The 12,004-nt window shown below is 41.9% G+C and overlaps 1 protein-coding gene across 1 annotated transcript in view; it reads left to right on the top strand.

The window, feature by feature from the left end:
* The window catches only part of CACNA2D3 (calcium voltage-gated channel auxiliary subunit alpha2delta 3), an 842,189-nt gene that overhangs the window by 387,439 nt on the left and 442,746 nt on the right, over positions 1 to 12,004 (top strand). Inside the window, exons 6-8 of the mRNA XM_055342619.1 lie at positions 3,701 to 3,832; positions 11,624 to 11,684; positions 11,782 to 11,932. Of these exons, the coding sequence (XP_055198594.1) occupies positions 3,701 to 3,832; positions 11,624 to 11,684; positions 11,782 to 11,932 (344 nt within the window). The remainder of the gene's footprint in view (positions 1 to 3,700; positions 3,833 to 11,623; positions 11,685 to 11,781; positions 11,933 to 12,004) is intronic.

Below are 12,004 nucleotides of genomic sequence, written 5' to 3'. Positions count from 1 at the left end.
AGCATAACTAAGGGAGTATGTGTACATGTAGTTGGCCAAATGGTGGCCCTAGAAGATATGCCCAACTCCTAACTTCGGTAGATCCTGTAAATATGACTTTATTTGGAAATAGGGTCTTGCAGATATAATTAAGTTAAAGATTTTGAGATGAGATCATCTTGAATTTAGAGTGGACCCTAAATCCAGTGACTGGTTTCCTTAAAGAAAGGGAGCTAGGACATAGAAGTACACAGAGGAAAGGCCGGGTATAGATGGAGGCAGGAATTGGAGCAATTGTGTCTCCAAGGCAAGAAACATTAATGGTTGCTGCTGACCACCAGAGACCAGGAAAGAGACTTGGAACAGAGTCTCCCTCAGAGCCCCCAGAAGAAACCCATCCTGCCAACACCTCGATTTGGGACTCTGGCCTCCTGAATAATTTTCTGTTGTTTTAAGTCACCCAGTTTGTGATAAGTTGTTAGAGCAGCCACAGGAAGCTAATAGAGTACATTAGTCCCGCTAAAAGATGAGGGGTGGAAGTGGAACCAAAGCTCAGATTAGTCGAAGACTCCTGGAAAACCCTAAATGAGGCAGCAGCAGGGGAGGGGGGCTTTTAAGCAAAATTTGAAACAAAACACAATCAAGGAAAAAGGGAAACTTGCTACTTAGGAGGATGCTGTTGTTTTTGCAAGTGACCTTAAGAAAGCACATCTGTTCAGCAGCCATAGGGAACATGTAGCTGGGATACTGATCCACAATGTAATGTTCACTCCCTCCTCAATAGCAGTGGAAGGAGCTGGAGATTTGGCTCCATGGGGGTAATGGGATCCTTTGGGTTATTTCATTTCTGCTCTCTGTCAATGACATTGGGAAAACTATTTTTAACCTTTTTTAAAACCCAGATATCTAGAATATCTAGATGAAGTCCTCATTTTATAATGTTATCATTTTCCTGTTTCTTTTCTTCATCTCTCTCTTTTTAAAAAGATGTATTTATTTGAGAGAGAAAGAGAGCAGGGGGAGGGGTAGAGGAAGAGGGAAAGAGAATCTCCAGCAGAAACCCCGCTGAGCACCGAACCTCACAAGGGTCTCCATCTCAGGCCCTGAGATCACAATTTGAACCGAAATCAAGAGTTGGCCACTCAGTTGAATTGAGCCACCCATGTACTCCTCTTTTTTTTTTTATCCCTTAGATGACTAATAATGGATAGCAATTCAAGATAATTCTTTCTATTAAAATTGCTTGCTAAGCAATATTGTCAAATCAACACACTCTAATGACTTTACAAGCCAGAGGACGTGTTTTCTCAAATATTTGATCAAACAGGTCTGTGTAACACAACCCCCATTTTAACTAGACAGTATTTTTTAGTGATTCTACTTCCCTTGTTAACCATACCCTGGGAAGATCAAAGTCCTCTTTTCTCAAAGAGGCATAATTTCAGAGTGAGATTTAATGTCCAAACTATTGATAAAATCATCCTCTGACCTTCACAGTTCCTTTTGTACTTCTGAAGGTGCCCACAGTTACCCAAGGGGCAATCTTAGGTTTCTAGAACCACCTGATGGCATGGGTAGCTTCTGACTACCCCCAAAGAAACCACAGTCAAGAAACAAATTAACTGCAAACTGGCTACTTAACATGTTGAGACAGTGAGTGAGTGAAATGGAATTTTTGCTTCTAATTGTGGAAAGTTTTTGTATGATGGCAACATAATTGAGGCCATTGATGGAGGAGGCAAGAACCCCATGGAGTTTTCAGTGTCATTATTGTATTTACCTCTTTATGGATTAATTTAAGTGGCTTTTGTAGCAAGGAATGAGTCACAATAATTATTGTCAGGCTTGCACAGGAACAATAAAGGGTTCCATTCTCCAGGATTGTGAGGATAAAGTCTTTCTCAAAATTACTTTGTGGTAGAAGGTTAAATTGGTCATTTTCAGCCTCCCAGCCTATGATGTGGTTTATTATAGTTTATAAGAGTTTTGAGCACTTACCCTTGAGATAAGAGTCAGAATCCCACTTGTCTATGGAATCTGAGTAAGTGATCTGAAAGCCTAGACAGGCTAGAGGTAAGACAATACAAGAAGCCATGTCTATCCATTGGGTCAGGCACCATTTTGTGGGCTCTGTCTCACACCTCTTCTGATGCAGCAGGCTGGCAATGGGCAGGCCACTGTGGAGGAGGGGTGGGGTACACTGGTGCCAAGAGTGAGTTTCCTTGTCACTATACCTAATTACATGAACATTTCTAGCATTAGTTTGCTCATTGCTGTACTATGCAACTTGAGGACTGGAGTGACCAAATCTGTCTTCATCCCCACTGTGTAGAATGGAGGGATCCGTAGAATAAAGATGCCATGGTGGGATTGCTGTCACATGAGGTCCCACAGGAAATTCTGGTGAGGATGCTGAAACCCAGGTGAATGGAGCTGCTATACTGATGACTTTGTGAATGCTTTTTGCCATTTGTCCTCTTCAGTAGATTTTTTTACCCTTCCAAACAGCCATTTAAGACATGTATTATTATCCTTTTTATACAAATCACAGGTCAGAAGCTTTGTTGTTGATGAGTCGGGTGCTTTTAGGAAAGAACCTAACCTCCTGGTACTTGTTTCCACTTGTGGAGTATGGAGGATAGCAGTGGAACGAGTCTTGGAGGGCTGTGATGTAGGGGGTAATGGGAGATGAGCTAAGCACAGTGCCTGCACCACTGCTCCCACCCTCCTTTTCCTCGCCATTAACATACTCACCCTATTATCATTCTTACCCTTATCATCATGCTGGGACTGGATAGTGATCTCCCTTCTTAACAGAATATTGCTCTATGTGGTATCATTTTGGAACAGGATTTCCAGTAGTTTTTTTTTTTTTTTCCAGTGGATGGTCATCCTTAGTGATCTATCTTGCTTCAGCCAGTATGCAAACAATACTTGCTTATTTTCCTTCTTTGTCTTTTGGCCTTCATTATTATCAATGGGCAAAAGGTAAGGGGTTATCTTTCAGCTACCAAGAGTGAGGAAAAGAGATTTCATAGGATCACAGGGGTAGAAGAGTAGACAGTTGTCGAATCTGCAAACAATCTTTGTTTTTAATCGTTCACTCATCCATCCATCTCTTCATGCATCCATAAATGTTTGGAATTTCTGCCATGTACTGGTCAAAGGGGTAGAGCAGAAGACCAATTGAATTGATTTCTGCCCTCCTGAGGCTCGCCATCTGCTGAATGAAAGAAGTAGAGAGATGTAGTTATGTAATTCCAATTTACTTATTTTTTTTTTAAGTAGCAAATTTTGAAGTCAGAGGTGGAGAGAATTAGAATAGGACAGTGTTGGCTAAGGTCATTGCAATGAGAGAAAACACATTTTTTCTGTTTTAAATGCTGAGTTCTGAGGAAAAGGTGGAAAATAATGCTAAGAAGGTCTCTCTTTGCTTTCTCGAGAACTCTGTGCTGTGTAAGTTTGAAAGTTGCAAATAAAAGGATATGTCTTTCAAGTAAGGAATCCCCCAATAAAGGCACCTGGGTGGCTGTGGAGGCTTGGGCAGGATGAGGAAGACCTACTGTATGAAATTCCCAGGAGCTGAACATTTGGGGAGCTCTAGCTTTCTTCACAACTTCCTGCAAGATGAACCTCATGCTGCTATTGCCAGCTCTGAGGGATGCCAGTGGGGATTCTGTCTCTCTTTGGGTTGTAACATTCCTCTTCCCTTTCTTTTCAGACCCAGCAATCGTCAATGGGGTTTATTGGTCCGAATCCCTAAATAAAGTTTTCGTCGATAACTTTGATCGTGACCCGTCCCTCATATGGCAATACTTTGGAAGTGCAAAGGGCTTTTTTAGGCAGTATCCAGGTGAGTATCCCTGCCTTGAGAATTATGATTGAGATTAATGATCCTTTGATATTTTTCTTTCATGTTCAGGGTTTAATTTTTTCCCCTCCCAATAGGGGAAAATGAAAGATTAAATTCAAATCCGTTAAATGTCTTATCAGGGTGTAGATAGGCAGGGGAGCCTGGCATCCGCACGTACACATATGCGCATGCTTGTGTGCACGTGTGTGCGCACACACACGCACACACGCAGGCACTTAGATCTACATATGGTTTCCACATCTTTCTCAATAGAGCCTTGTATAGAGCTGCCACCAAAAGTGAGGAATTGGGGTGTAAGACATACCATATTTGATCTTTCTGGACCAGAGTTTGCTTTTCTTACTCTTACTATTGTAACTAATATATCATTGTCGTATTACCATGGAAAAGAACAAGTCATCTGTGGGCTGAATTAAATTCTGACCAAAGGTGTAAGAAATGGAAAATTTTAACTTAAGTTTCCAGAGCTGACTGCCCTTGGAGGAAGAGCTTGAGATGGCCACAGCATCCACCACCAAGGTCAGCAACTCATCAGTAGGGCCACCTACGGTATCCTCCGATGGGTATGTTCATCAGAGCTGGTCCATCATACCTTTGGAGCAGGTGTTCCTTCTGAGGCCTCCCCAGGCCTCTGCTTTGCAATAAGAATTTAATTCTGGCTCAGTTTGAATGTTAATTAAGAAGGGAAGTTTTAATTTTGCTCACAAGTTGTGAAAACAGGACTTGAGGCTACAATTGTGCCAACATCACAGCTGCCGAAATTAACAAGCTCCACCTAAAAGAAGGAAAAAATGCCCTGCATAATCTTGGAGCAATTAAATGGAGTCTTTTATGTTTTCATTAAGTAAGACTAGGCACCTGATGTCTTCCCACTTTGAGGCACAGGGACCGTCAGCCTCCGCCTCGAGGAGCCGTTTGCCCTGCACACAGCATCTGTCCCCTGAGACTTGCCTGCCAAGTGTCTGCTTTGCCAGATTATTCAACATTTCCCAAGAGCTGTGTTCAGCAGGGCATGCGTAGTTCCTCCTGGAGCTCACAGAAATTTAAACAATAAGCATCCTAGTAAAGATAATGTTATAATAAACAGTAGTCTATTAAAGTTCCAGTATCACCAAATTGCAATCTGCTTTGATACACTCAACAGAGTAAATTTAACGCAGATGTTGCTGAAAATAAAACATGGTGGGGGGTTGATCCATTGAGGAAGCCACGGGGACCTCTTACCATCTTCCCATGTGGCATTTGGATGAAGGTAGAACCAATAAGAAGAAACCACAGATCATGTATTGTCTCCACCAGTAGGAAGTCCTCAAACTATGGTCATGGGGAAATTTGAAAAAAATAAAAATAAAAAGGTGCATTAGTCATCTCAGGCTGCCATAACAAAATACCACAGACTGGGTGGTTTAAACAATAGACATTCATCTCTCATAGTTCTGGGGTCGGGGGGGCTGAGATCTAGGTGCTGGCAGAAATAGTTCTTGGTGAGAGCCCTCTTTCTGGCTTGCAGATGGTCACCTTCTCCCTGTTTCCCCTCATAATAGAGAGTAGAGGCTCAGGTATTTCTTACTCTTCCTGAAAGGGCACTGACCACATGATAGGGGCTCCATCCCCATAACCTCATCTAAGCCTAATTACCTCCCCAAAGATCCGACCTCTTCACACCTATTCATACCATCACATGGGGTAATGTTAGTCTTTAACTTATTAATTTTTTCATGGGGTGAGGCAAACATTCAGTCCACAACAAGGGAATTCTCATGAAGGTTGTATGTAATAGGGGAGATTAATTTAATTTACAAGGTTTTCATCGGTCAGAACGGTTGAGTCAGAAATGCTTACCATTTTTATGACATTTGTGGGAGAATTCTGACTTTATAGAATTCCTGCATCTTTTCTGTGTTGTTAAAGACATGAATCAGAGTCCTCCTGAGGAGTTTCATTGCCCTGATAATCCCCTATGGTCACTTGGTGCTTGGTTCTGAACAGAGGACACATCTCTTGTCTCTTGAACACAAAATGATCATTAGAAGAGTGATCAATTTATGGATTTTTGCTAAGATTTCTTGTTTTCAGGGTACTTCTTTCCACATTTAGAGTGGTGTAATAGTGTGAATCAGTTGTAAGTGTGTGTGTGTGTGTGTGTGTGTCCTTAAACAGAAGGGATATTTCTTCATTCTTACATAAGTGTATCCTCAGTCCTTATTTTGTTCCAAGCACTATGTGAGGTCCAGAGGATAAAATGGTGAACTTAAAAGAAAAGGTCCTTGCCCTCATGCAGCTCATACTTTTGGGGAAATGTATTCATCAGGGATTTGGGTTGTAAGTGACAGAAACCTCATTCCAGTTAGTTTCAGCAAGGAATACATTTATTGGCTCATGTAACTTGAAATCTAGGGAATGTGCTGTTTTGAGACACAGCTGGATCCCAGTATTCAGCATTGTCATTTGGACTTTGAATCTTCCCTTTTCTTTTTTTAATCTCCACCTTTCTCTACTCTGACCATGTTATACTGGCAGGTGATCTCCTCGTGATGGGGAATGTGGATATGTGCATGTAGGATTGTTTTTCAATTATGGTCCCAGAGGAAGACAGAGCATCTGTCCCGATGGCTTAGATGAAGGTCCCAGGATTAGTCTGGTTTGGGTCAGATGCCCACATCCTCAAGTGAGGAGGCCTGGACAGTGGGTAGGGCTAGCCATCTGAAACCATGGGGATTGGTTAGGATTACTGTGGCCTTGCCTAGAGGGGATCCTAAAGGAAGGAACAGAGACCACCAGGGAGACAGACACAAATGAACAGGTCATGATGGTACAGTGTGTTTCATGCTAAGGAGGGAGAAATAGAAGGCAGTAGGAGATCACCAAAAAGGATAAATCTCAGCTTCTGGAGGTAGGAACATGAAGTCTCTAAAAGGAGAATTTCAGTATTCATTAGCCTAGTAGCATACCTCTCATGATATTTTCTCTTTATGTATAGATTTACATAGGCCTCCACAAGTTCAGTGTAGGTTGCAAGGGCATGTGGCAACACTTTAGTGTGCTGTCTTTTGGATGATGTAAGTGTTCTATGTCTACAACGTTTGATATGGTAACCAGAGGCCACATGTAGCTATTGAGCATGTGAGATGTGCCTAACGAGACTGAACAACTAAAATATGAATTTTATTAATTTAAATCTAAAATTAAATAGCCACATGTGGCTAGTAGATGTTCTGTTAAAGAATGTAACTATGGGAAAAGACTTGTGTAGTCTGATACCCAGTTTCCAAGGTACTGGTCTACCTTTTGTGCCTGTATGACAAAAAGATCTCCCTGAACACAGAGAGAACTTCAGTGAGGCTCTTCGGAACACCAGCAACCACCACAGAAACAAAATACTAGTAAACGGCCTTTGAGCTCTGCAGGGTTGGTTACGGTTACTCAGGCTTTAAGTTTAAAGCTCTGTTTATTTAAGTGTCATCCTTAGGAGTCTTTAGGAATGCTGTTAATATTAATGTAATATTAGGGGCACCTGGGTGGCTCAGTCAGTTAAGTGTCCGACTCTTGATTTTGACTTAGATCATGGTCTCAGGTGGTAAAATCAGGCCCCACATTGGGCTCCATGCTCAGTGGGGAGTCTGCTTGAGATTCTTTCTCCTTCTCCTTCTCCCTCTGCCTCTCTCCCAGCTGGAGTACATGCTCTCTCTGTCTCTGTCTCTCTCCCTCTAAAATAAATAAATAAATCTTAAAAGTAATAGTAATATTAACATTGATAATAGTGATAGTGACCCCCATTTATTGAGTACTGTGCTGGGTGCTTACAGAAGCATTGTCTAATATAATCCTCACAATAATCCTATGAGCTGGAGCTACTGTCATCTACATTTCACCAATGAGGAAACTGACCAAGAGGTTAACTGGCCGGCCAAGTCATACCACCAGGATGGAAGCGAGTTGATGATGGTGTTAATATTTTCACCACCTCTTTCATGCTTTGTTTTCATGGTAGTTCTTACTCTATAAAATATGAACTCTGGTCTGTAATCCTGAGCCATCAGACTTTCAGTCTCCATCTCCTTTGTTAGGATATCTGCCCCAGGAGGAAGGAGATATTTGACTCTGTATTATCATCTTCAAACATACATATTAGTATGTATTTGTTGAATGAAGAAATTACTCAGTGGATCAAAGTTTACCAGATCTATTGGCCTGTCACACTTGTAGTAGCAGCTCTGCCTCCTCAGATACAGTAGAGCTACTGCCACTCTGGGAAGCTGGTCACCAGCTATATAGTCTGGTGGGATTCAGTGACAAAGTGGGGACCTGGCATAAATATAGAGTTATACTCCCTTTGTTTTCTCTATTGCTTACCTTTCTTCAAGTCTTCCCAAGCCAATGACTGCATCATTCCTTTTATCTTCAAATTCATGCCCCAACCAACCTGGGTGACATCCCAAAAAGGCATATTGTCAATTCCAGAAATTACATAGCTCATGAGGGTGCTTCTTGGTTAAGTGTCAATTTCCTGGTTCTGAAATATTTAAGATGAGCCAACTATTATTTCTCTGGGACTTAAAGTTATTTGAACATTTAAAAAATATCTGTGTATATAAAAATTACATACTAAAAAGTTGATATAGCCTAGGGGAGGTAGTACCATCTGGGACAAGGTTTCCTTAAGTTTGCCTCCTCAAACATTTTGTTGTGAGATTGGAAAAGGAAGGGCTCAGGGGTCAGTTAGCTTGGCCAATGCTGCCTCTGAGATCCAGTTGTGGAGATTCAAAAGATTAAAGGCACTTAGGTGTCTTTTCCATGCATGACAGGGAAACAAATTTTACTTTATTCATTTAACTCATGCTAAAATTCAGAGAACTTCTTATGGGACATCTTCATAGAAATGCTTGTGTAAGGAAGAGCATGGTGGGTTGGGACTTGGAGACAAGTCCTACTCATAACTGGAAATCTCAGGAAAATCTTTTGAGTTCTGAGAACCTGAAGTCCCTGATACGAGTTGAAGATTTCAACCCAAGTGTCAAGTTTGGGCAAGATGGCCCCTCAGGGCCTATCTAGTCCTGACGAGTCAAGGTGTGCCATTTATTATTCCACCTTAGGCAGCTATGCCTAGAACTGTCTCAAATTTTCTTCATCCCTACTCAATGTGTACCTCAAGTCCTCACCAAGAATGGCCTGGGTCTCATGGTTTCTGCTACTACCCAGGCTCCTTTCCTCTGGCATAGACATGTGCATAGCCATACCAGAATTCCTCCAGTTCCTTGAACTTGACATGCTCTTCTCGACCTCAGTACCTTTGCACAGGTCATTCTCTATGCCTGGGGTATTCTTATGCACCCTCTGGCGACCGCTTTTGTTTTATAAGTCTTACTCCTCTACAGTGGGTTGAGTATTGTCTCCCCACAAGTTTGTGTCCACCTGGAGCCTCAGAATGTGACCTTACTTGGAAATAGGGTTCTTTGCAGATATAATTAAGTTCAGATGAGATCACACTGAATTAGGGTGGGCCCTGAATCCAATATGACTGATATCCTTATGAGAGGAGAGGACAGACACAGAAGGAAGACAGAGACAGAGATTGAGGTGATGCAGCTACAAGGCAAGGAGCACCAAGGATTGCTGGGAGCCAGCAGAAGCTGAGAAGAGGTGAGGAAGGCATCCTCCCTAGAGCTTTAGAGGGAACATGACCCTGCCAAAACTTGATTTTAGACTTCTATCCTTCAGAATTGTGAGAGAGCTATTTCCTGTTCAGCCATCCAATTTGTAGGACTTTCGTTACATCAGCTCTGGGTAACCATCATTCTGTTCTCATTTGGAAGATCCTTCTTCCCATTAGAGATTGGAATCGCCTTTTGTATACCATCACAGCCTTAGGCACTTCTCCTTTGTGATATATCTGGTGAATTCAATTTTTTATCATGTGCCAACTTCCCTGCTTACATGAGGCCTCCTGAGGGCAGTCAGGGGCTAGGCCTGTCTTTCTCAGTCACTGCTCTCTCCTTTGACTAGCAGAGCACTGGAGTTTGATGAACATTGTGATGAGTAGGCAAAAGGCTCTGGGGTTGTCCCATCTGTTCTGCTTTCCTCTGGAATTGTATCCTTTACCATTTTTCCCAACAGACTAATTTCATGTCAACTTTTTAAAAAGCACCAAGTACACAGCAGTGCCCCGAAGAGTTACAAGCCCATTTATAGGGGAATGATCTCAATGCAGAAGGAGAGCATTGGGTGTCATTAATCTCTTCCCCTGAGGCCCTAGCCTACATGCTGGGACTGTAAGAAAGAATTATACCTTTTCATGTCCTAATGGGGCACACAGGGATGGGGTGTGATGGGGAGGAAGGATGGCAGAGTGGGGAGGGGTGGAACAGGAGCAGGTATGGTCCTGGCCTAAGAACATTCACCACAATTCAATTCAAGAAACAAATATCAGCTGAAGACCTACCATGGGTTAACACATTTAAAAAGAATTATCTTTATTTGGGTTCAAACCAATGCTTTGTGAAATTGGAACATTACCTAGCCTCACCATGGATATCATTTCACTCTGTGTTAAGACCATGCTACCTTAACTGTACTTGACTTTATACAAAGTAGTATATTCATGATTTTTAAATAAGTTATATTCTTGTCCCTTAGTGTACAATATCATGTGAGTTTTATTTTATCTTCATTGCCTAATGACCTTCAGTTGGCAGTGGCTTCTCATACTTCTGGCTTCTGATTTGGCCTATTTATAGGTGGGTCATGTAGGTATAAAGAGAACAGAATAAAATGATTCTTTAGGTAACAAACTGCCATCTCATGGTTTTCTGAGTAATAATTTGGGGGTGTTATCTCAAGCACGTATTCTTATTTCAGTGTGGTCCAGAAAGCTGGCCATCAGGAATTGGATAGGAGACTGCCAATGCTACCTACCATCTGAGTCAGGATTTCTTACTACAAAAATAATTTTTCTGTTTTTATTTTCTTCACTCTAAAGTCTGTATTTTAAATCCTCCATCCGTGAGCAGCATTGATGGCTGAAAACAATGATTCGCTATCTTATTTTTAGTCAGCAAACACTTTCCTTTTTAAATCAAATTGTATTCTCAAAAACCGAGTTGTAAATAGAGAATGCCAACCTTGGATGTATCCCGACCAGTCTGCAAACCACAAGATGAAGGATATGGGATCCCATCTTACACATGGGGAAAACTCTCCAGGCTTCAAAGCCTGAAATTCAAACTTTGTAATGCAGCATAATTAGGCCCATTTTTTCCATCTCAGTATGGAAAGCCAGGCCAGTATTCCTGATTATAAATACAGAAGTGACGGGGGAACAGACCTGCGTGTATTCTGAGATGGAAATGTATTGATGCTTTCTACTCATGTGATACACATACTGCTTTGCCCAGACCCAGGGACTTGGCCTGACTCTGCCCAGAAGTCTATGAATGATGCTACCAGATCCAACAACTTGTGAGACAGTGAGAAATGACCATTAGCCACAGGAAGAGGCTGGAGTCTCATCCTTTGTTGACAGCACATTGCTGAAGATGTCCCCACTCTCCAGCAGGTCTTAGAGCAATGGAGCTAAGGACACGTTTGTTATAGTGTTACAGCCCTAAAGCACCTTCCCAGAGATGGCGATGGAGCATGTGATGAGCTCCAGGGCTGGTCATTGCATGTGATTTTTCACCCTGTCTGTTCAATCAGCAAAGCAGAGCAGCCTTGAAATGCTATGAATAAATATTTGAAGTTTCTGGGTTTCTCATAACTTCATTTTTCTTCTAGGGATTAAATGGGAACCAGATGAGAATGGAGTCATTGCCTTTGACTGCAGGAACCGAAAATGGTAGGAAATGGTCAGACTTCTTAGATACTTGTTAAAGGGAGAACTTATAGAGAGGTTCATTTTTACCTCATTTTTGCTTAATTTTCCCCTGACCTAGGTACATCCAGGCAGCGACTTCTCCGAAAGACGTGGTCATTTTAGTTGATGTCAGTGGCAGCATGAAAGGACTCCGTCTCACTATCGCCAAGCAAACCGTCTCATCTATTTTGGATACACTGGGGGATGATGACTTTTTCAACATTATTGCTGTGAGTGCAGCTGTTTTGTGCTTTCTCTGCACTTTGGGTTCATCTAATCTTTCAATAGCAACTGATTCACAT

This window comes from Nyctereutes procyonoides, unplaced genomic scaffold (assembly GCF_905146905.1).
Source record: "Nyctereutes procyonoides isolate TBG_1078 unplaced genomic scaffold, NYPRO_anot_genome, whole genome shotgun sequence".
Classification (NCBI taxonomy): domain Eukaryota; kingdom Metazoa; phylum Chordata; class Mammalia; order Carnivora; family Canidae; genus Nyctereutes; species Nyctereutes procyonoides.
Note: the sequence above shows the minus strand (reverse complement) of the source record. Positions and strands in the feature narration are given on the sequence as shown.